Source organism: Chamaea fasciata, unplaced genomic scaffold (assembly GCF_029207755.1).
Source record: "Chamaea fasciata isolate MVZ Bird 193981 ecotype frontalis unplaced genomic scaffold, bChaFas1.0.hap1 SCAF_7, whole genome shotgun sequence".
NCBI classification, from domain to species: domain Eukaryota; kingdom Metazoa; phylum Chordata; class Aves; order Passeriformes; family Sylviidae; genus Chamaea; species Chamaea fasciata.
In genome coordinates, this window is record NW_027094092.1 from 13,138,702 (window position 1) to 13,165,456 (window position 26,755).

The window sequence follows — 26,755 nt, forward strand, 5'->3', positions numbered from 1 at the left end:
AGCGTTGTTGCCATGGGCACAAGAGCTGAGGTGGTTATGGAGGGTAATAGACAAAGAGGAAAAAACCAAAGGAAAGTATAACTAAAACCAACTACAGAGCCATTTTAAGACATTTATATTTGCACCAGCAGCCAATAAACACAATAAATAAATTCAACCTCATTTACAAAAAAAAAAAAAAAAGCCAATTTTATTATCCCTTCCCATAAACGTAGTAATAAAACAGTGCTATGATCTCAACTAGGAAAATCTAATTAAATAATGTAAAAAGACCAAAAATAGAAACAATATTCAAAATCTCACAAGTGAAAGCAACAACTCACCATAATTCTCAGACAATAATCATGTTCAAATCTATGTGCCATAGGGTTGTTCAACAGTTTTTGTTTGCTTATTTTCAGAAACCAAGTTAGAGCTTTGCTTTTCAAAATATCTTTGAAGAGTTGGGAACAAGGAGACTGCCTAATTGTAGTGGAAATTTATCATAATCCATTATTTAAAATATTCCACTTTGGACAGCAAGGGCTCGGTAATATTTAAAAGCAGTCAGCAAGAAGTGGAAACTCTGGTATCTTTTGTAACAGTTCACATGTCAGACTGGCAAAGTGCCCACAGTGTACGGCAGAAAAATCTATTTAATGTCTGCCCCACAAGGCGACATGAGGCTTGATTGGCAGAAAGCAGAGAGTGGCTTTTGATCATGTGTCCTAACAAGCAGTTCCAGCTCCTGTCTCTTCGGCTGAGCGGCTCCACATTACCTATTCAAACAGAAGTGACAGGCCACTGCACTACTCTTTGGCTCTAGTCTCACGCAGTGGGAGCTATGCTGGAGACAGAGCCACTGATTAAATATATCACTTTTTCAAGACAAGCAGGTTGTCTGAATCAAAGTTGGACAGAATAGACTCAACATTATTAAAAGAGGATATAAAACTGGAGTTGAGTGATGTTAGGCCAGTGTGTACAGCCTCAGGGATTCACAGACTGACAAGGGGAATAAGGAACAGCAGAACTCATAAAGCAGGGTCAGAAATTAGCTGTGACACCTTGGCCATTTTCCCATCACTTCAGGGCCACTGTGTTTCAAATCCTGTAGTCTCTTTTTGGCCTTTTTTTTTAATGATTTTCAGTGAGGAAAGGAGGAAGGGGGGTGTGAAAATCGTTAACTAGCGAAAGTTGCAAATTGCAGTTTTACAATTAGATATAAAGCATTAGCCACATTTTGCCACCTAATATACAGTGTTTTCTAATTAGATTGTGGCTTTTTTCCTTGTATTCTCATCAGCCAAATTATTGTCATCAAATAATTTGTTGATACAGCACTGGCTACCCTTGCTCTAAGGAACAACCAAAAGCTGGGGAAAATGACTGAATGGAGATGCTTATTACATTGCCTTGTTAGTTCATTAACAAATTGGTTTGATTTTTGAGGTCATTCGTCTGGCCACTCTCTGTTGTGTTACCTGATACATGGACACAAAAGGGCAACAGACACAATTCTTTGTCTAGTTATTATATCACAGAAACACCAGATACACTGAAATCCAGTGGAACCAATGCTCCAACTAAATTTTTAATTACAAGTATAACTGCAGATGTAACAAAACCTATTAACAAAGCTGCAACAACACCATTTGAACAGCTAAAAACACAAACAGTCCAGAGAGGGAACAGAGGCTAATGAAAAAGAAGCTTATTTTACTTAATGATGCATGTGCATGACAGACCTATAAAATTATTTCTGGGCTATTCAAAGTTCTGCGAAAAAATATTTAAATTATGATACAAAATCTTGACAGATTTTTTTTCCAGAACTACTCCTGCAATAATTCTATTGAAATTAATAGAGTCACCTCAGGAATAAACTTGGTTCAATATTTATTTTTCACTACGGCAAGTTCTTCTGACATTTTAACAAACCTCTGCCCGATGTGTTAGTTTTTGTTTCACTGTAAATATTTAAAAGTAATCTGCTTGTTACATATTTAAGATACGATAAGGACTGCTAGGACCTACACCGAGAAGCAGAGCTATTTTAAATATTGAATATGCAGGTAAATTTTAAGATAGAGTAGAAAGAGCCGAATCCTGTCCTCATGCATATCCTGTAACACACACAGCACAGCTACAAATGCAAACAGAATTCATTCTTAAGGTGGTGTTAGACTAAGAAATTCAGTACAGAGCCCTTAATGTTTCTGGTGTCACTGCAGGCTCTCTAAGCTGTAGTGTTCAGCCTTCTTCCAGAAGGGTAAAAGAGCCTGCTTGCTTCAACATTTTCAAACAAATAAAAGACAGAAGAGTATTCAAGATGGGGTTTTTTAGGTTCAGAGAAGATCATGATTTACCGTAGAGGGTGATGTCACATCAAGTTCCTTAAGAAGTGTGAGCAGGCAGCAGTGCATTATAGCTTCATGTCAAAATATGGCAAATGGTTATGTAAAGCATTAAGTAAAGCAGTTAACAAAAAGGAAGATGAAAATAAACAGCCATTCATGCACAGGGCACCGTGCCCAGGAACTCTGGGCACCTATGTAAGTAAAACTAAAAATATATTATGATTAATAAAAGAAAACAGCTATTAGATACATTCCAAAAAGCTAGGCTGTAGAACAAGACATTTTGGCACAGCTTTACTGATTGGCAGCCCATGCTAAAGACAGACCCAAGACTGCAACAGAGTGAGCTGCTAGTCAGGACAGAGCAATGCTAACAGGAGCTCTCTGCAGATGTTTACACAGTACTTGCCCTCAAGACTATATTTAACAAGGACTATTGCACTTTTTTTTCAGCAATATCACAATCTGAACTTTAAAAAAACACCACCACTTCTTTGTGTTACTAAAGCAGGACAGAAGAAGGTGGATTTTGACACATTAACAACTGCTTCATTTTGGAGATCAGCATGCCAATGAGCAAATAAGGAAGAAACCTGGCTGCAAATAGGAGTTAGAAGGATTCCTCCTGGTCCAAAATACACTTGTGAAGCACAGAAATATGTACTGCAGAACACAGGATTGTGTTTTTATTCTTGGTTTTCACTTTGTGCTCATCAGCTACGCACAGGGAAGTGAGAGCACAGGTGCAGGCCTAAAACTCAAATTATGCCAATGAGCAGGGCTCAGCCAGGGCTACAGCAGAAGTTCAGGAAGTATCCGACTTTATCATGATAATGTTCCTCTTGACTTTATAGGCACCAGCTCAGTCTTACAGTCCAGAACTAGTGGCCTTAAAATAAATCATATTTTGGACCACTCTTAGGGTACTGTGTCCAGTCCTGGGCTCCCCGCTAGAAGAAAGACATGGGACTGGAGAGAGTCCCGGTATGGACCACAGGGCAACCGAGTGACGGGAGCACCTCCCACATGTAGAGGGGCTGGGAGCACCACGAGGGCTAGGATGAAAAAAAGCAGCTTCCAGGGGATGAAATATAAATATCTGATGGCAGGAGTAAAGACAGATCCAGGCTCTTCTCAGTGGTGCCCAGTCACAGGCCCAGAGGCAAAGAGAACAAAAGGGTAAACAGGAAATTCCCTCAAACCGAAAGAAAATCCTTGCTTATCGTAAGGATGACCAAACACTGAACAAGCTGTAGAGTTTACAGCCTTGGAGATACTCATAAATTGACAGGACATGACTCTGAACAATGTGTTGTAGGCGATCCTGCCCTCTGCAGAGGAGCAATGCCTTCCCACCTCAGCCACTCCATGATTCCTTGATTCTGCGGAAATGGAGTACAGGGGAGCACAGACAGACTGCCCCTAAAATAATCAGAGTGAGGCTCTTTCTCGGGTTGGTTGATACACTCAGAAGAAGAAAGCTGCTTTTCATGATGACATGCTAAATTTTATGATGCTGAATTGAGCAGTTCTTTGCAAAAAACGATAAATTCAAAAGAAAATTTCACCCCTTACACTGTAAAATACTGTAGAAAGTGCTTTCCAAAATTTTTAAACACCAATTCTTCTCACTGCAAATTTTAAGGGGGGGGGGGAACAAAAAAACCCCACACTTATACGAAGTAATATTTTAAATAGAAAAAATTAGCTACTTATTTTTTGCTCTCTAATTCCTACTCATATTTAATAATACACAAAAGCAACATTGACACAGAATGGATTTAGGCTCCCTGTTAAGAATATTTGTTTGGGGTTAATTAGCATGGCTGAAGACTAATTTTAATAATTGTTGCTTCCACTGGAGGCAGGTTTCCCTCGCAGACAAAGTGGCATCTTGGAGTTTCAGACTGAAACACAGAGGGGAGAGTAGCTACTCTCTCCACTGTATGAACAAGAAAGCCTGAGCATGCAACTGCCTCATGCAGCCAGGCAGCAAGTGCCTCTGTCTCTCCTGTGGCAACCAAATAAAGTTGTCAAAATTATTTTTAAATAATTATAAAGTATCTAAACCAAATACTATATAGAAAAATAAGGAATATATCAGCATTTAAAATGTATATGCTGCTGAGCATTTTTACTGTCATTTCTTTAAGAAAAGCAGATCTAATTAGCTGTATCTCCAAAGTGTGTACCTAGCATTTTTATTATGTATTATAACATTTTGCTTAGAGTTGACATTTTTATTCTGACAAGCACTGTCTGGAGAGCTCTCAATAAATAATACATTTACAATTTTCAGTAAATAAGCACTGGACACAAATCGTTATCCTTACTTACAGCTGCCCCTCTCTAATAGTGCTTTTACAAGTAAGGTGACTGTTCAGTCTAATGCAATACTCGCAGTCCTGGGAAGATATTTTCATTCATTACCCCAGTCACAGGCACTTAAAGCACTTTTAGCCCCTGTTGCAAAACAGCAGGAATGGCAAAGCAAGTAAGACTAACTAAAACTAAAGTCCATCACCAAAGAAACCTGAGGCCATTCACCCTCCAGAACTTGGAAAATACAATGGCATACAAGATCAGCCATGTTCAAGGCCAATTTTTCCCTTGTATCCTTATATTTATTTACACTAGCAATTTTAGGAAGGGAAGTATCACATCTAGTCCCTCTAGTCCATGATATTAACCTGATGACTACAAAATGTATTTCAATTGCCATTTTAAAGCATCATCTGATCATAACGTTGTTTGTGTCACAGAACATCAGAAACCAATGAAGTTTGAATTTATTTTCCTGCTGCCAAGATCATGCAAGTGAAGCAACTCCGTATTTTTACAGCTACTTACTCACTTATACTCTCTACCACAGAGCTCACTGTCAGTTGTGCCTATTCATACTGATCTTACTTTTTTTACTGCCCCTAGGAAAAAGCTGGCTTTTAAGATATGCTTTTTTAATAAGGCTTTCACCATACTAATAACATACTAATAGTGTAAAGATAGCAGATGTTTGACCATGTCTAAAATGGAAACAGAAGAGTAGAGGAACATAGTGCAGAAAATTACATAAGATGGAAGCATTGGGAGAATTTATCATGCAATAAAAAAAATAAATTAAATTGTATCTAACACTGGAGAATATCAGATTTGAGGGGTTATAGTGGGATTAAAGAAAAATGAGATGATCCCTGAAGGTAGGACATTGGAAAACACGTCTCTGTGGAGGAACTGACTGGAATGGTCAGAAGATGATGGCAAAGAGAAGATTTCAGCCTTTTTCAGTATAATCTGTCCTGTTCAGGGACAATGAGAACAGGGTCAAGGCACAATTGTTCCAATGAAAAGTATTTGACTCATCTCACATATTCTAGGTTGAATAAAGATGTTTCTTCAATGTGATACAAGAATCTCAAAGTGGTAAAAGCAAAAAGCAAACACTTGCTCAAAAATAAAGAATTTTCATGACTATAATGGATGTTCCAATTCTCAGAATTGTGTCCTGAATTTCAGACTCTTCCCCTATCAGGATTTTGTTTACAAGAAAAGCAACAATTTGGTAGAGGTGCATGGATACAAAGCCTCAAAAAGAGAGCAACATGCTTTGGGAAACTGAACCTCTAGGAAAGTAGAAGCTCCATAAAATTCCATGGATCCTACACCAAGGTAAATGTCTGAGAGTAACCAAAGTTTGTTGTTTTTTGGGGTTTTTTTCAGGTTCTGAAATGGCTACCATCAGGCTCACCAGTTTCTTGCTGATGATCCTGAATAAGAACCAAGAGAGGACATGAAAACCTCATAGCAAAGCAGATGATCTAACTAATCTCTCGAACTACTCATGTAGATCTCGTTCTCCACGATGCCCATGTAAAATCTGAGCTATTCTCCATTTGGGTGCCATTAATGAATTCCAGAACCAAGAAAACTCAGCAGGAGTTTCCAAATGTAACATGAGACACACTGAAAAGTGCTGAAAAATTCCTATATTCACACAGAACCTGTGAGTAATGATTAGATTCTCAAATGCTACAATACTGGGTAAGACTGTAGTGTAGACAGCCAGATAAATACAAAGAGGAGGTGGAAAGATGACAATATGTGCCAGTTCCTTAAATAAAAATTGTGGGATAACATTTAATCACAAAATACTATTCTGAAAAATTTAAAGGAATGAGAAATTGAATAATCAAAAATGCCTAAATTCTCAGTCAGAATGATAAATAAAAATACGAGACAAAATATTAATGGCCAGACACAGTATGATTACACAGACTGAATCACTCTTTGCAAAAAAAGTTTAAAATTCTTTAAATGTATGCTGAATTCAAAATTTCATTAAATGAAACTACATTAATGGAATGAAATTCTGATAGAAAAATCAGATACAACAGAGAGAAGGAAAATAGGCTGCATCTTCTTTTAGTTATCAGGAAAATAACCCTAGAAAACACTTCGGTAATGTTCCAAAAAAAGTCCAAAATTACTCTAACTTAACACAGTAAGACATAGGAATTCACTGTAGACTTCTACAAATGAATCCTTAGGAATTCTATGATCTATAAAGTGTCTAGAAATAGAAGAATATGCTTTTCTAAAACAGCAGCATATATTGCAATGCAAAAGAGTGACCAAATTGATTTTACCAAGATAATTGGAAGAGAGAGAGAGAGAGAGAGAGAGAGAGAGAGAGAAAAATAGTAAGTTGCATTTAATTTTATGGTCAGGAGGTAAATAATGGAAGAAAACAGCAATTTAGGAAAATGCGCTTCATATCTCTCCTTTAATTTGGTCTGAGTCATCTATTTATTTTCTGGACATTTGAGCTTTTGCATTTTTATTTTGGAAGCATGTCTGGAGTTTAGAAGAAAATTCTCTTTCTTAGATGCCACTATATACGGCTTCCAATAAAAAGCGAATAAAAGATTATTAAATTAACTATATATATATAATGGATTCTGAATTTTCTTAGCTAAAGTAATTTTTAAGAAGAAAAGGAAAACATGATGAGGATGGTACCAAGCAGATATGGCAGACTTTTTCAGAGGTGATTAAAGGATTTGAAGAAGGTGAGTTTTTCATATCCAAAGAGAAATGGCAGTGACCATTTGCAAATTTCATGGGTAGCACAAAGAATAGAATACTAATAATAAGTAATTTTTATTGATCACTTTGGATAATCCTAATACCAAAACCCAGTAACATTTCTGAAGTCTTGAACAAAATATCTGTATCCATTAAAAAAAAAAAAAAAAAAAAAAAAAAACACCGCAGGGGTCTATAAACACCAAGTGTGTTAGGACAGCCAGGGATCGTGCCTTCATCAGTGGAAAGTGTGGGTATCCAGCACACCACAGGACAGAGAACTTGAATTAAATGTCTGCAAAAATTCTGAAAAACATTTTAAAATATTCACTGACCACAAATGGTCAGCAGTTCACTTTGAGGACTGATACAGCAAAGAAAACTGACATGTAAGGTTCTCAAAGGTTGTGCTTAAAACTATACTAAAAAACAAGCACACACGTCTGAACTCTTGCTGTTCTCAGTTATTTTGCAAAGAATGCAAAATGGAAACTCTGCATTCATTTAAAACAATAAAATATAAACACACTCTTAAAAAATAACCCCAAACAATCATAATTTTAAAAAAAACTAAAAAATAAAAAATTGCAACCAAAATTGTTTGCCAATGTCCACTTATAAAACACAGTAAGTGAAAGTTTAAGTTTCTTTACTTCCCAGTGAAATTATCAGGAAATTTGTGGATTTGTGTGTGCAATACTTCAATATACTTACATTATATTTCAGTATAATTATTGGAATGATAGAAAGTTTTATAGGGCAAGTGTCAATCTATTTTAAGTCAATATAACAGGAAATGTTCAGTTATTATTAACTGAAGTATGAAGCTGGAGAAAAAATATTAACAAAACACAAAATCAGAAAAACCACCACTACTGAGTAATTTAATAAGATTTTTCCCTACTCCATATAGATTTAATAATACATGTGAACCCTTAATTTTTAATTTAGATATCCACCCATGTATCCCCCCATAGACAGAGAGTACAAACAGGTGCACATGACAGAGAATAGATGGAAATTTATGAATATACTTCTCTTTATGTAGATATTCATTATTCCACCATGCATAGATAGAAATCTTTGATCTCTGAACGCTCAACTATGGTCTTCAAGGAGGAAACAAGAATGGGAAGCACTTCATAAAAAGCTTGTGCTAGAATTGTGGACAGAGCTTGGTTGAAAAATGATACTGTATACATTGCTCAGAATCAAGGTCAAAAGTGAATTAGGAATCCAGGCCCTGAGTAATGAGGGCTTAGCACTTAGCAGAAATGACATGCCCAGTTTCCAGCTCAGAAGTGCCAGCTGACCTGCCAACCTAGCATTCCAGATCCGAAAGGGGGAAATCTGCTCTCCTCGCTACAGACAAGATGTGTACTACTAATTATTGCTCCTCGAGGCTTATGATGAAGTACAGTAGGATAGTTGTCTAGAAGCCAATTTTCGGCGTAGAATCCAGACTGTAAATCTGTCTCACAAAAGTAACATAAGCAATATTCAAAAAGAAAAGTATCTTACTTAAAGGGGATAGAAAAGGAGAGGAGTTAGACCATACTGTCTAACATAAACTCTTCATTTTGAGCTATGTAGGGCTTTAATACTTGCTTGTACTGTAGGATACTTCCAAAGAAAAACACCAGTAAAGCAATCCTTTGGCTCAAAGAATAACTAAGATGAATATACTGAAGTTATCCAAGAGGCCCTAGAGTCTAATGTTGTTGATTAAATTAGACACCTGTTCATTTCTGACCTCCTCTGTCTTATGAGAACACATGTCAGCAAAGTCTTTACATACTCAAATTAACTCTAAATGTTTGTAGCATTCTTTTCTTTTTCCATTAATATTTTCTCATCAGTTGTCTCATTTCTAAATCATTACAAATTAAGACACAGGAGTGCCTTACTGTACAAAAAATGCAAACACTGGACCACAAAGCCAAAAAATATGTTGTTTGTTGGTAATCTGTCTTCAGACTACAAATAAAGCTAAAAACATACCTAAGGTGTATTCCTGTGTGAGGCACCCGTGTTCCCACACCATACACAAGACATGACACTGGCTGAAGCACTATTATTAAAGAGAGATTAAAACAGCTGTACATTATGCTGAAGCACTCACTCTTCCCTTTACAAACAGACGGTCCTGGATTACAAGCAGCACTTGACCATTTAAATCACTACAACAACCAGATTTAACCAGCTGGGCCATATTCTCTTAGGCAATGCCTGTTGACCTCCTCAGTCACAGCTGCTCAGATGAAATTCTCATTAGACAACTTATTTTCAGGAGCCAAAGGACTCTGATTAAATATATCTATTTAGACATGATAAAGTCCTCCAGTATATATTTCTTTTCCAATGTTATGAGCTACAACAGAGACCACAAGGCGTTTATACAAGTATGACATTTAATATCTGAGTGTGTAGCACAAAGTATTTAAGTATTTGACCCCAACAACCTGTATTTCTCAAATTCAGATGATATAGATGGGCAGAAATGGATACGGATGGATATTTAGGAAGTTACTATGTAACAATATTAAAAGAGGCCTTTTGCTGTGCTGGCTTGGGAGTTTGATCTGACGACTGGAATTCTTGAGTTTTTTACTCCACATTTAACTCTACAATTAACTTGACATATGACTGTGTGTTAGCCCAAATCCCACAGCAACATCAGTGGTCAAGGAGGTCATCCCTATAAATGAGGCTAGCATGAACTATTACACTCTTGTAAAAGAGATATGCAGGACTTAAAGCCCCACACCACAGTATACAGTAGAAACACATGTCTTTTCTCCACTTCATTCATTAAATCAATTATATTATTCTCTCTATTTCTTAAAAAAAGTCAGCAACAGCAGGTATTTTTCAATTTGGATAAGCAATTTTGTGACAGGGCAGGACTAAGTACACAAAGAGCTCCTCAATTGCATTGGTTGCATACCATTTTAAGAAAAGAACTGCATAGAAATATATTTTAAAGGATATATGTTAAAGAGCATCATGTATGGTAAGTGCGTGATCAGGCTACTAATCAGGTTGTTCAAAAGACACTGTAAGATGACAAATCAATTTCATAACCTCAGACCTCATTTCCCTGACTGCGCAGAGCTAAAACAAAGTTCAATCTTAAAATAATAATTATTTTTTGAACATTTTATTTTAATCAAACAAGTACAAAGAATACTTCTTTTTAATTCAGAGAAACCTCTAAATACTGAATTGGGTATTCAAATCTGTTCTAAGAATTTTGATATTCCTAGCCTACACAGAAGTTTAGAAACATTGAACTTCCTAAGTGTAACATCCTGAAGGATTTCCAATCTTTCTATTAATTATTTTTCTGCATTAGTTTGTGTGGTACCAGTCAGATGTTCATTAATTATTTTCTGTCAAACATAAGTAATTTTTTTCTCCTGCAGAAAATGGTGGATGAATGGAAAAGAACTTAATGCCGAACCATAAAATCGTCACAGAATGGCCTGGGTTGGAAGAGACCTTAAAGATCATCTGATTCCAATCCCACTGCTGTAGGCAGAGACACTTTGCATCAAACCAGGTGGCTCACAGCTCCCTCCAACCTGACCTTAAACACTTCCAGGGAGGGGTGTCCACAACTTCTCTGGGCAACCTGTGCCAGAGCCTCACCACTCTCACAGCAAATTGTCTCCTAATATCTAATCAAAGACGAACCTAAACACAAAGATACAGTCAAATACCTTTGAACTTACAGGCAGACTTTAGAATAGCTTTCCTTTATAATGTGGTCCATAAAAGGCAAGATTATTTTATAGATCAAAAATGACCTTTATTTCACTGCTGATGAGAGCACACAGCATAGAAGGCTCTGATTCAGAGAGAAGGATCTCTCTGCTCTGCACCCTGGAAACAACCAATATATACTAATACAGGGGATGTGCAGAAAACCCTTGAGAACCCATACAAAAATAAGTTATGAAATGCTTGACTCCCTACAGATAGATGTTTAAACTTTTTGATGCACATTTTTATTAGCACATCATCCAGTACACTCCTGGAAAAGCCTTAGCTGTGGTATCAACATAATCCACAGCAACTCAAGCACTCCCGCAGCAAAGTACGAGCCAAGACCTTTGATTAGCATGGGGTGTCGAACGACTGCTACTGACTGCAGAAAACAACTTTGCCAAAGTAATATTTAAAATAGTTTTCCTAGCCTAACCACCAAATCTAAGAAAGCAATTTTTAAAAGAGTGATCTTTACAGCTGAAAACAGACAGATGGTAGTAAAGAATCTGGGACATTCTCTCTTTAGAGATGTTTCACCAGCTTCAGAAAGGACACCTATAGAACACACTGGCATTTAACAATTATGCAAAGAAATTTGGAAGCCTACTTCCATCACTACATGATTTTATCCCATATTTAAACATATTATTGTATCAGCTTCAATTTTAATTAAAATCTGCATTGCTACATGAGGCCAAGGGAGTTTAAAGTTCAGTGGTTGAAGTGCACTGTGACCATATCACGAAATTGAGGAGTCAAAATAATTCTGAATTCATTCATATTTCAAAGAAAAAAAGAATCACAAAGTTCTACTGCCTTTTGGCTCTGCTACATTATAAATATTCTTCCTGGGTTATTTTTAATGCCACAAAACAGAACTGGTAAAATATCCAAGAGAATCCACACAGATGCCTCCACACCTGTTTTTCTATTTCAGAGCCTCCTGCTCTCACAACTTCCCTGATTCAAACTCGTGTATAAGCTCACAGACTAAAAGGTATTGTTGCAGAACCAAGTGAGACTTCATTCTACTTACCAAGAGGAGAAATTTTCATGGTGGGCCCTGCACACATACGCTGACAAACTCACTCTCCAATTCTCTATGTTTCCTAGCATGGCCAAAATCTTCATAAAATCAATGAAAGTGTATAGACTGAATAAAGACTGGCTACATAAACTGCCTTAGCACTCAAAGATTTGTCCTCATTTTTATCTCTGTTTTAATGCTTATAACAATATCTGAGGAGACTGTTTAAAAAAAAAAAAAAAAAAAAAAAAAAAAAAAAAGAGAGAGAGAGAGATTTCTTCCTCTGTAATTTTAGCTATATAGGTCAGAACTATGTACTTTTACACTTAAAACTCTTTCCCATTCTCCTAGTTACAGATGCTGGGTTATTAAAGTGATGAAAGATGAGAATTTCTAAGGCAAAACAAACCAGCTCATGTTTTATTCATTCTTATTGTTAAAAATAAACATTTGTCTTTTAAAAGTGAACAAATACAACTGAAGAATATCCCTCACAAGTCCACAGCCAGCTAAGAATTCTTTCAGGTAAGACTTGAGTTTTCACCAAATCCAACTTTCTTGCTTTGACTCACAACCAAGACAATTTAAAAAGTTTTTAAAAACTGGCATATTTTTCTAAAATCCCTAATGGATCTCAAACTACCATTGCCATGGAAACCTGTGAATAACTTTATCCTAGCCTTTGCCAATTATGAAGTTTTATGGCCCTTGATACCCAACACATCTTTTATGCCATAAAAATTACGGGATTGGGGGGGGGGGGGGTGGGGGAACTGCATCAATCTTATTATCCAGAGCATACCTTCTTGCTCAGTCCTGGTCATTTCTTCTAGTTTCTTCTGCTTCAGTGTGTCCACCACATCTGCTAGGCTTCCCTTGCGGCGCTCCGGCGTCCCAAAGTTAACACTGGTCATTAGCTCGCCGCGGTCACGGCCTCCTTCGTCGGGCTTGTTTGGTGAGGTAGAGGTATTTCGGAAGGAATATAGGGAACATAACTTATTACTCTCTGACTCCTGCAAAGAAACAAAACAATGTCAAAACACGGGTTCTTCTCTCATGGTAGAAGGATCTCAGGCAGGCAAAAGTTTATTTATTAGTTTGTAATGCTAACAAGCCTACATATCTCCTTCAGTTTATAAATTGAGCATTATGATTTAAAATTTTTCATTTCAGTGCTTTACACAGGCATTTTTGTCCTTAAACCCAATTTTCTCCATGTTTCTAACATTCATACTTCATGCCTGAAATAATCTTCATCGAGGATTTCCCTCGTCAGGAAGAAGCAACAAGGAACACTTTTTAACAATGAACGTGTTACGCTTTTACAGTTATCTTTAGTTCCTTAAGTAAGGACAATATTTGTAACACTAAGGAAGAAAGTAGAGGGAAGGACAAATTACTCCTGGATAGATCCTCAGCTAATGGAAAACAGCATAACTTTAAATCTAGAGAAAGTGTTAGGCCAACCATGACCGAGGAGGAAGGAATCTACTTCACAGTTAAATAAGGTTAATGGTACGTATGCATCCATGCACATTCACTGCCTTTTAAATTAAATTTAAATTTTCCTTAAAGAATGAACGTTACAATGTTTCTAATAAACAAAAGGAGTCTTATTTTCAGGACAACATAGGCAAGAATGAGCAAGGAAATTAAGTTACGGCAAAACAAGTCATATATGCCAATACACAGGTACCAAGACCACAACATATATGGTCACCATCAGGTGTTACATAGTCAAAAAACATAGAAGTAAAAAGGGTTCATCTCCTTTGTCAATAGATAAAGCTTATTCGAGCAAAAAATTTGTTAAAAAAAAAAAAAAGGCATCAAAAAACAATGAGCAATGACAACTCTCCTCAATTTTGTGATGTCACCCAACAGGAAAGCCCTTCCTGAACTTCTCTGGCTCAGACTTGTCATTCTCCCAGTCATACTTGCAACATTCACTGCATGTCTGCTTTCACAATTTCAGCTAAAAAGAGAAGTAGTTCTTGGATTTGTCCTCAAAAACTCAAGCACAAGAATTTCTCACACACTTCTTTTCGCAAAATTACTCTTCTATTTTAATTTTTAATAATGCCAGGCTAGGAGTGTAAAACATTTTGGGAAAAAAAAACTACTGGGTTTTTTTTTGTTTGTTTCTTTATGGTATACCTAGAAATGTTTGTGTGTATATTAGATTCCTTGCAACATACTTTTTTTTTTAATTGAAGAGTAATAGTAGCAACACATTTAAACATTAAGAAGATAACTAATAGTCTTGTCAAAAAACATTCTCACAATGCACAGTGTTCCTCATAAAAATAATATTCCGGCTACTTTATGAGCTGAAAATACCCAACTTCAGACCACTGAAGACACTTGTGCTCTGAAGAAAGCCTAGAAAGCATTAACCATCAGCAACACCACGAGACACAAATCTTTGCTTCAGTCTGAAACAGATTAGGAAGTAGCTGTGCAATGTAACAGGAGGACCAAGACCAGCAATGAGCAAGCTGGGTAACTCAAAGCTGGGGACTGTGCAGGAGGAGGTGGTGACACATCATCTTCAAGCACAGCAGTCTGTGATCAGCACAGCACTGCTACTGTCACTGGAGAAGGAGGCAGCATTTGCTAGGGATGTTGCAAATGTATTTATTCACTAAGACAGGAAATTAGAAGACACTATATCTCATCCCACTGGTAGCAGCCCCTCATCAACGCAGTAGGAGCGACAGAGGTTTTGCAGGCACAAACAGAAAGAGAGGTGACGTGGAATAAAAATGTTATCTTTGTACTTTCAGCAAATAAGCATTAACAAATTTTTCACTCCATCAGTTTGTATGCACTGAAGAAACAAATATCACAAAGAACAATATCTTAGACCAGGTACAGTGATGAACTTACTTAGCTGCCTTTAAAATGGAAAGCTTTCATATATGTAACTCTTTCTAACAAAAACTACTCTGCATTTTTCTTAAAACTTGGTCTTACAATGGAGATGAAAAGAGCATCTTTGATGTTTTTCAGATGTAAAGCTTGAATTTCTGCCTTTCCTCAATGAAGAATTAATACCACATACTTCGGCACTTTCGCCTTTGAGGACAGTACAAGAGCTACTTAGTAATTTTGAAGGCGTTTTTTCTCAAGAGAGCAACATCCTCTTACAGTGCATGAAGCACATCCATCAGGCTCAATGCAGGGGTTTTCATGCTTTCAGCAAGGAACACTAAATCTATTGTTTAGGCCGGAAACAAGCAGATAAGGCAAATCTGTGGAGTAAGTAGGAATAACGGAATGTTCCTCCTCCTGATAACCTCTTCTGTTCCTCGTCTGAATGCATACATGGTCCAGCACAAAGTTCCTTTGCTGTACTGAAAGACTCCCCTGGTCCTGCCTCCATCAGGCAGCACATCCACCCTTCTTTTTCATGCCCAAAAGACTGCAATATCTACAATGGTGTTGAGAAAAGCTTAAACTCCACACAATTGATGCAGATTTATGGAAGGAGGCAGAATGACCGCCTTTGCAACAATGAGGGTTTGTCTAATTAATAAACAAACCACTTTATATTGCCAGTTTGGTGGATGATTAAAATGTAGAATAAAAATAAAACAGAAAATGCATTTGTAATACGTCTGGTTCTCTTTAGGCCTACAACAGGTAGAGTAGGTTTTATCGACCTCACATTAATGGCTAACTAGACAGATCAAAACGCAAGGGGGGAAAGGAAGTATCCTGATATATTTTTCCAAAAAAAGTTGATTCAAATGTATTTGAATAGAAGTTGCGACTGCAGCATTCAGCTTGTTGAAAATGAAGTAAGTGTTGCAGCAAATTTATGAAGGATTTTCATTTTCGTGATAGACCTTATAACCTTTTGCAGACCTTGTCAGGCTTATCCCAGCACCTCATCCACTGCAAAACCAAAAGTGCAAATATCACATACATAAGATGCAGATCTGGCTATTAAAATTATTTTGCATTGACTTCACAAGCAGCACACAGAGACCCTCCTAATATATCAGGTATTCTTCTAAAAAGTCTAGGGGATCATGTGTGTTGGTGGAAAGGAGGTCTATCACCTCTGCAAATTGTTTGTTGGTCCTCTTGCTCTAATGCATAAAGCACTTTCCCTAGAAAATCCGGAGTTCAGATGGAAAAGGACCACCATGCTTCCTAACTTAGAACAAGCCCATGAATTCATGGTTAGGAAAGGAGAACATGGTCCTTTTGAATATGAATATGGAACAATTCAATAAAGACACATCTTTGATCCTTTAGAAGCTTTTTGAAGCCACCTTATAGAGAATGAGGAATTCCCACTTTGTTTGATCTGAAGAGAGAAAAGAAAGGGTGCTATTAAGGAGTTTTTTTCATTTATTTTCCAAGATCATGGAAGAGGAAGTAAAGACAAGTGCCTAGCTAAGATCAACTCAAATTTTTTTTAATTTGTAAAATCCAAATGAGAAATCCATCAGCACTGATGAAAATTCTCTATGCTAGTCACCTTTTTATCAACATCATTGATAAAAATAAGAAAATTAATATTAAAATATGGCTGATACGAATATCCACTTAATGTATGTGGACACAATCTGGTGCCCAAATTCATCCAATAGTTCCATAATACACTAGACAAGGGACGCATCCCTGGATTCTCAGGTTTAAAATTCATGTGTTTCTGTAAAAATGGTACTTTAAGTCTAAACTTGAGACAATGTCTTCAACACAAGACATTTCCCTTCGAAAGGTACATCTTTCAGGGTGTGCTATTCTCACCGATTTCAATGATTTCCAGGTAAGGAGGGGGAAAATATGGAAAATGTGATCAGATAAATTGCAAATATTTAGCCTGTGGATAAAAGATTTAACACAAGGCATCCTTCTTCAGAATCCCATTCTGTTTTTTCTGGATTTATAAGACTATCCTCCCACTTCCTCAATAATTATGGATAACTGTAGAACTGTTTATGCCTGTACCAGAATGCACAAGGGGTTGCAGAGGGATATTTGTCCACCACAATGGAGACCTTTCCAGACTGGTGTCTAACAGTTGGCAAACTATAAAATTTGAAGACAGCTTATTAAACAAAAAAAGAACAAATCTGAATGCTTAAACAACATGTACAATGATTTTGTATCTTAATCTTTCCTCTTTGCCTGTGTCAGATAAAAATGCTTGAAGTTGCAAAGGTATTTAGTTACAGAGATGACTAAGCCAGAAAATCTTACTTCTCAACACCTGAAAAGAGAAACTCAGCCTTGAACCACTATTTCAGTTGCTTACTATTCAGCAGGGGCAAAATTGAGTCTATTTTTGAGAGGTTGGGGTTTCATATCAATGTAAAAAAATGGCATTTTTCCTGTCTACATTTTCTTGCCAGCTCATTAGCACGGACCAAATTTCATTACTGATCATTCAACTCACTCTGTTTAGTGTTTTGACAAAATTCTATTATTATAGCAGCTTAAATACTTGTATATAGACACTAAAACTTAAGGATTAAGTTCCAAAGTGTACAAAATGGAGAAGAATAAATAAATGAACAAAAGGTAGAAAACCCAAAAATAGCAAGGCGTGGACACTAAAATATTATGGATGACTCACTCAGGGATAGATAGCCTCTGCATTAAATCATACTTTACTAAAACCTCCACCTTCCTCGTATGTCAGTTGGAAAACAACATGAAGAGTTCCAAAACAACACGGGAAGAGCTTTCCTAGGTCTATCCTTGGCCTCTTTCATGTTAGAGGGACATTATACTTTAACCAACTTCAAATTTTCTTGGAATATATGTGGTCCAACAACAGTTTCCTTAGTCTTACCGGCTTTCCAGGCTGCCTGGTGTAAACACCTGACCTGTTGGCCATTTCTTTTAGAGTTGTATTGAATGGCTCAAGTGCAGCTTTGGTAATGGCAGGAACAATTCTGAATAATTACGAAGAACTTGGTAAATATAAAGATGGGGACTCTCTCTGTGACTACACACATGGTATTTTCTTCACACACCACAATAATTCCTTTAAAACTGTTACACTAAGATAATATGTAAAGATAGTTCAGTAGGCCTCTTACTCTGAGAAAATTATTTTTCAGCAAGTACATTCACTAAATTTCACAAGTTACATGGGTTATATCCTTCAAAAAGATAGCTCATGGTTTCTGTACAAAGAACGGAAAATCCTTATAGTAGATGTTTCTACTGAAAAGCGATTGAACAAATAATAATAATTTTCTTGTTAGTGTAAAAAAATATTTTCTTGTGTATTTAGATTCTAACAGTTTAAGTAGTTCATTTTTCCATCAGTTCTCCCACTGGTTTTACCAGGATAAATGAGGGAGTGCTGCTGAAAGTGGGGAAAAGAAAGGTATTGAGACCTGACACAGTACTTTTCAAATTGGGAAACTAATGTTTATAGCAATACCTGCAAGCTGAATCAGGAGCCAACTTAGTCACCTTTTATGAAGACTTTTCACTTCCAAAATAGGGCAAACAGACACAAAATTACTGTTCTGTTGGTGAAAGATTACAGGCTAAAAAGAAAATTCAATATTCTCACTCCTTCCTCCAAATAGCCAAAGTGCAAAATAAGGGGGGGGGGGGCTGTATTTGGGGGTCGAGATGCAACATCTCAGTTTGGGGACACCACAATCACAAGTGGAGATGTGGCTTTGGACTGATCTCTGTTTGGGACCCTCCTAAGGGTTAAGGACAGACCAACAGCCTGGTGAGCTGGATCCTCTCATCAGGAGTCTTAAACGGGGGGAAGTGCACAGGGCTGCAGATTTTAATGGCAGTATTTATGCTTCACGTAGGGAGGATGGATCCTCTGGAGCTCTCTGAAGGTGAGAAAAGAGGAAACCTTAAAAATGAAACTGAGGGCTGTACGAAATCAGGGTCACAGTGTTAGTTAGCAATTTAATAATAACTGTGATCAACTTTGATTGAAAGTTGACGACTGCAATCCCACTTAATAGCCAGAGAGAAAACCGTTTTCTGTAAGAGTTCAACTGAAATCACAGGATGAATGGCCAAGAAGTAGAAAGCAAATATTACTAACATAAAATGTGTTAGCTGAATTGCTTATTTCCATGTGGATGAGGCTTTTCTGTTATAAAGGGATATTTATCTGTCTCTGCATTGAATGGGACACATGTAAACACCCCAGGAAAGTTGGATATCCAGAGTGGTTTTGATTCCAAGTACTAGAGGCATGCTGGCACTTGGAACTAGTCTGGAGTTAACATATAATGAAAGCAAATGTTTACAAAATCATTTCCAATCACTACATTAAATATGGCTTCCCATTTTGAGGAATTTAATTAAATAGAATTAAAATAAATTAAAAATCTAAGTGATCATTTCCAATTCTCATCTGATTAAGAAAAAAACACAAAAGTTTTATTAAGAAAGATTTATTTAAATCCAAGGCTTGAGAATGACTGCTATGAGCTATTGAGAGAACATCATTTGTTAAGTCTCAACAAATTATGCTAGTGGGAGGGCAAATGGCAAGTAATGGAATAAAGCTTCAAGTCTTTAACTCAGCATTTACTCTGATAAAACTTCTACTGATTTCACTGCCAAAGTATAGCCTGAATACAATCTGTAAAGGGCTTGTATTCCATCTTTTATACACATCTAAAAACCTCAAGAAGAAACAACACGACAATAAGCTCTAAGCCAAGAAATAATGTGCTAAATTGAGAACTTAAAATTAAAAAATAACTTTAGATCAAAGGTTTAAAAATGAGATGTCATAATAATCAGGCATATATAATCCAAGTATGGTGTTATGAAGAGGCCACTGCAAAACTAGCTGTCTCTTTGAAAGGCATGGGCAGGGATTTTTGCCTTGTGTAAAATATGACCACTTAATTGCAGCAATCCCTTCCTACTCAGGTGTTGGAGCAAACCAGGTAAACCAGATTTGGGTACACAGATTTCAGAGAGTTACCATTTTTCAGCTTTGTGATTCAAACCCTCCTCTTTACAAATGAGCAGCGATTTGGAACACGTCAACAGGCACTTTTCTCCATTCCACAATAGAAAATCACCTCAAAATACTTAAATACAATGACAAACCACTTCTATATGGCAATCGACTCACCCACAAATGATACACATAAACTCGTGTGCTTTTGTTAGAGTTAGATGCTAAGGATTTCCTTAATTATCCAAATACCATATGTCCTAACTCCCAGTGTTTACATTTACATTAATAAATCACAACAATATTGAGACTTCATGTCCTGCACTTTGGTTAAATGCTCTTATTAAGGAAAAAGTAATGGACAGCCATTTACAAAATGATTATTTAGACTTATATATTCATCTAAACTGAAACTGAAGAAGCATTGTGATCAGTCCCAGCTGATCAGCACTGTTTACCTCTTGGGTAAATAAAGACACATATTTTGTGATGCATACTTGTCAAAAGCTGCCAAATAAAACAAGGATTGTGTGGCTTGGATACTCCAGATCACTTTGTGTATATCCAACTTCCCCCTATTAGGTCATCTTAATTGTCCAGCTCATAAGTAAGTCTACTGTAAATATAAAAATAAAATTTGTCTTTATGTTTTTAGCAATACAAAATGCACATGAAAATCCTCCTCTGTATATTTACATGACATGCATTACATGTTTTATGTCCTCCTTTTAGCATTTGCAGAGGAATGCATGCAGGAAACCAGTCTGCTGCATAGAGTACTTGTATTTCTTTAAGGTAAACACTGATGAAACATTTGGAAGATTGAAATAAAAACAAGAAATTTATGAGACATAAAGGTATCACATAAAATTGCTGTGAATTACAATAACATTGGCTGAATCCCAGAACAGATAATCCTTATAAACATGCAGGAATGTTGTAAACTGTATATGAATGTCAGTGATACAGTACATTAGGAGACTCATATTACACTTGGTGCTGTGTTAGTCTCAGTCCCTGGGTTTTTCATGGCTTCAAAGATTAAAATAAATATATGTAGTATCTTTCCTCCCTCCATGAAGATATTTTATGTACACAGTTTTATTATGCTGAACAAAGATACCAAAGTCTGTTTTTTCTTGAGCTGTCAAAGTACAAAAGAAATGCAAAAAGTCCTTGCACAGATGTAGTAAAGTGCTGGATTTTATCTTTTGGCAGGTGCTCAATATGCAGCCCACATAATCACATGTTAATGACTGGAGTGTGTTAATCAGCATGCATACCTGATTCCTTCTTGCCCAAGGAAAAAAAAAATTAACAATTTAGAATGTGTTAATGCTTCTACTTTTGAAAAAATTCATGTCAATATACAGAAGTGAATTAAAAAGTTTCAGAAATTGCTTCATAAAAATAAGAAATGCTAAAATAGGAGAAAGGAATAAAATTACTACAGATTTACATGAACATAAACCACAAGTCTTTTGCGAAGAACTCAGGTGATGATTAATTCTGTTTAAACACAGTTCACCCTAGAATATAGGGAAAGGTTTAAAATAGACCATGCATTTGGAAAAGAAAAATTATACAATATCAAAATGAAAATAAAACAAATATAACAAGCAGGCCAACAAGAACAATTATTTGATTCTTCTTCAAATAAAGTTAAATTTTGTGATTCACCACCTCCAATAAAGACATTCTCCTGCACGCTTCTAGGGAATTGTTTTATTGTTTTTAATATGAAATGTTAACATCTTTTTACGCTAAAGCTAGTAAAACTAAGTCCTTGATATTTCAAACCTTTAGACATGTGCTTAACATTATAGTTGTTGGTAGTCCTAATAAAGTGAAGTTAAGCACATACTTGAATGCCTTCTGAATCAAAACAACATCCTTGAAAAAGAATTAATGCTATTTTTTCTGCACTATATTTTTCATAGATGTTTATTTTATGGAAATATAAAATGCCACATCCTCAGCTTTTTCACACCCTTTAATTTCAGCCGAAACTTTGTAGCCATGCAATTATATATGTAGGTATTTATCTCTTTAGTTAGACAAAAATTCTAATGCACTACCTGGCATGCAGAGATAATATCACAAGCAGAGTAGAATTGCTTTCGATGATCACAAAACTCAGATTTTTACATGTAAATAACAGCTGCATGAGCAATTTAGCAGAAAGAGAATTGCCAGAGTTTAGGGCATTTATGTTTGATGCATTTTATATGTTCATATTCAGCCCATAAAGGAACCAAAAATAAAATTTCAAAACATGTAATTGTATCTATAACTTTCAAGAATTTGAAGCCATGAATTTATATAACAACAAATTCACAATGTTTAGCATGTGTAAACGTTTTTCAACGATCTTCCCTAAACACCTGAGTTTATTTTCCTTAAAGGAAAGAATCTTCAACATGAGAAGTTAATAACGTGGAGTAAGAGGTGGGGGGAGCAACAAGATTGTGCCTGTTTTACGTAGAGACAGAAGCACAAAAATATTAAGACCTTTAGGATACCACCTATTTCTGTCTTTCTGATGACAGCGGCTTTGCTAAAGCTATTTAAAGTAAGATTTTATACATGGTGATTTAAAATTATTTTAAAAGGAACAAATACATGTGGCAGGGAAAGATCTTCATTTTCTCTGCTGCACATATAAATCTGCACTCAGTACTGCTGAGATGTACACGCAGCCACAGTGGAAAGGTAGGAAGCCTTTCACTCCTTTGGCAAGAAGTCAACAAAAGATAGAGCCTTGACGTAATTATGAAATATGTCAACGCTGCCATTTGAGATAAAATCCAATGAGATACAATTCGTTTCTAAATCCAAGGGGTCTCTGAACGATGTTACACAATGTATAGGGAAACACAGTGTATATTTGGAGACAATTAATTTTATTTGTGTATGTACCTGTGTTTGGCTTCCCTCAGTCGCAGGGAAATAACACCCATCGTTTAGACTGGATTGACTGCAGGGGTTCGCTGTGAGAGTCCCTCACATCCAAATAACAGCAGAGCAAAAAAGAAGTGCCTGCCCTCATTCAGTGTGTGCGCACACTGCCCTCACTAACACGGCCCCCCCGTTCCCTGGGGCCGTGGGCAGAGGGGGAGCAGCAGTGGGGACAGAGAAGGGTCCAGTGACCATCGCAGTGACATGGGACCACCTACAAGTGATCACCGCAGTGCCTGTGGGTTCCTCACATCCCCTGTTTGTTACACCAGGATTGGGGGTGGGAAGAGAACTTACCTCTCTGTGGGTTATTTACTGTTTGGAACAGGTAAAAATTTGTGCATTTTGGAGAACGGGTCCACTTTTTTTTAGATTAAAGCTGCTAAAATTTATTGTTTGCAGGTCCCAAGTCCAGCCTTGATAGTATGGGAATACACCACCCCATTCCTCAAAGAAGATAAAGCCACTTGTCCATCTAAATTTGCATTTTCTTGTTGACCCTCCTTTCTCCTGATACTTCAGAGCAACTCTTTTAAAAATCTCTGTAATTTACCTCATGGGCTGTGTGGGACTCCATGAAGATGAGAGCCATTTCTGCTTCTCTGGTGAACAAGTACATATTAACATTTTCCATTTCTTTACATACTGGCCAATAAATATTTTACTGGGATACAGCAATTCAATTAGTATTAAATTCAGCAAAATTAAGTATTTTTGGCCTTTCCCGCTCATCCTCTCTATTGCCTTAACAGAGACAGATTTTGGACGCAATCTGAAAAATTTACTGGTTTTTTGCCTGCTTCTCACTCTCTCATTGGACAAGGCACAAAACCTTCACCATTATCTCAGTACCACTTTGCCCTCTTCCCTACAGCTTGCCACAATAAATAGATATGGCCTTAGCCTGAAATAGATTTTATTTTCTATTAGGGCTACAATCAGCAGTAAGTACCCATACATCCAGCTATTTTTATACTAAGTTACAGTTAGATACGTAAGTATAATCTTTTCAGCTCAGCAAGATGAATTTACAGAAATCTTTGGGTAGATTTATCTTCCCCCCACTGTAACATCAAATTGGCTGGTGAAATGATACTGGCAGCATAAGTCATTACAGGTCTGACGTTACAGTTGTTACACATTGCTGAATCTGTCAAATGAAAAGGGAGCACAAAGGGAATTTCCAAATGCAGCTGCTATTTCCCATTTGTTAAATCCTTTTATTACACCATATAAGTACACAGCTGGGAAATACTATAGAGTGGGAGTTAAAACAAAATATTTTGGCTTCCAGACATTCAGAATACACAAAGGACTCAGTGGAAAGCAATGCCTGATATCAAAAGGGAGTGAAAGTTTGAAAACATTTCTAGCCAGTGTGGTTTTTTTCTGATAATGAACAATGTAGTTTTAAGGTATCTAACATTACAGAAAGTGCTGCGTACCATAAATGTTGGGTAAAAATGCAATTTTTTTTCACTAAAATTGCCCTCCTATGGTATCTTTTCTAAACTTGAGATCTGTACAGCCCTTGTAGCAAATTATGATGCATACAGTGTGCTCTTTCAAATTTCAGTGAACTCCTTAGTAGTTTTAAGGACAGAAAGGATGCAGGATTGTGCCCTTAATTAGATAGCAGATAAAAGAGAAATTTTTCCTCCCCATATGTCGACACAGCATTCTTTGAATTTACTATCTTTTAACCAGACAACACACATTATTGATGCATTTTAATGACAGCACTACTGTCTTTACTTTCAAAGTAAATGCTATGAACAGGTGCTTCTTCAAATCTGCTTCCAAGGGATCCGTCTGGGAAAGGTCAGAAAGTGCTCACCTTCTGGGAATTTGGGTTTATTAAGTAAAAAAGTGGCCGCTACCACAGCACCTATCTCAGAATTGCCCAACCCACCTTCTGGAATCTGTCTTTCTGGAAAGAAGCATCTATCCTCCCTCTAAGGAGTATGAACATGTTTTCATCAGGATAGTTGTAGGTCCCTCTAAATTCTTTCTTAACAATATAAATGCCTGCCTGACTGAGATACTTCAGAGAAACTTTCTGCAATGAATTGAGGCTTAAATGTTTGCTCATAAAGAACATATTAAAGTGAGGAAAAAAAAAACCATTAAAAATCAGGCATGGTGCTTAAATGACAGTCCCTCAAGGAGAAAAAAAAAATTCCCACTTCATCGTTATGATCTCACAAGCCATCTATGTCACCAAACTGAAAATACACTTGGACCTTGCTCTGTACATTTTAGAGCTCTTTTAATTGCAACCAAAAAACGTGTCTTAGAATTTCAGTCTTCCCTGGTAGCCAAGCCTTGTAAATTATACCCAGCTTCAAGCTGGGAAGAAAAAAAAAAAAATCCATCTGATTTAGCTGAGAGGTTCTGAAATAAGGTTGACATATATCCACCACCAGATTTAAGCCTAGGGACTTGTGGAAACTGCTAATGATTTTCAGGACATTCATCTACATATATAATGGAATATTTACTGGAAAAAGGAGATAGGAGAACCAGAGTGCTAAGTCCCTCAAGCAAAGTTTATGCACCTGTTCTGAAACATGATAGGCTGTGCACTGATTCGTGCCTGTCCCGAGGTACAGAGAGTGTTGACATGACAGTGCAGCATTAGGAAAGGAAACAGAGATTGCTCTCTGCCACTGGGACTGCAAACCCCTTCAGAGCAACGTGAGCACAAATGATCACACTGCACAAGGGCAAACCATTTTGGCTCACTCCAGGTCCAAGGAACAGGCTGAACCAAAAAAAAAATGCACGGAGGGACTGCTGGAATCTAGGGGTTTCTTTCTCTCTAGGACACGGAGTAATTTTGCCCATGATATTGGTGTCCTAATATCAAAATTCCAAGAGTGCACCTGCCTGTCTGAATGAATGGAGAAGTAGCTGATGAATTCACAGATTAACTTTTTCCATCAACAAACTGGATCAGTCCTTTCTAGTCTGCATGCAGCTTGTCCTTCTGATAACACAGAAGTTAAAATTATTCTAATGTGCTTATTGCATAACTTGGACCAAAGAGTGACTCTGTCCAAAATTCTGAATATAAGCTACATATACAACTTACAGCTTACCTTTCCAAATTGCTAAACTATAATCATTTTTCTTTAAAGTGATTTTGCAGTGGAAATTGTCCCTTCTTCATGACAGTCACCCAAATACCTAGGAATATTTTAAGCCTGACAGAAAGTTCTGCACCGAGTTAAAATGTGCGTTACAGATTAGACAGCATTTTTCTGGTTTGGTTTGATCTTTTGAATCAATTGGATTTTAGGGAAAAAAACCAACAGCGCTATATTTACAAAGTAAATCTTATTGTAGTGCTATTATATAACTAACTCCAGACATCATAATATGCACAAAGAACTCTGGTATCTCTTTCGATTAATGCATTAGAATTATTATATCTAGTCTAATTTAAAATGAGTCCATTATTGTTCGTGGTACAAAAAAAAATTCTGCAGTTGCGCTTAACTTTATTAAAATCTGCTGATTTCTAGAACAAAAATTTGCTGGAAAAAAGTCTGCTCATAGATATTTAAGAGAAATAGAGAAGAAACTTTATGAAAAGGCAGATTATTCTTTTTAAGCTGTCTGGATTTAAGGTTTTGAAAGTCACTTTCCAGAGAG

At 36.7% G+C, this 26,755-nt stretch overlaps 1 protein-coding gene across 8 annotated transcripts in view; it reads right to left on the bottom strand.

Annotated features, from left to right (window-relative positions):
• The window catches only part of SOX6 (SRY-box transcription factor 6), a 368,657-nt gene that overhangs the window by 203,428 nt on the left and 138,474 nt on the right, over positions 1-26,755 (bottom strand). For all 8 annotated transcript variants that reach the window (XM_066187620.1, XM_066187618.1, XM_066187619.1 and 5 more), the window contains one exon: positions 13,022-13,232. In XM_066187620.1, the coding sequence (XP_066043717.1) occupies positions 13,022-13,232 (211 nt within the window). The remainder of the gene's footprint in view (positions 1-13,021; positions 13,233-26,755) is intronic.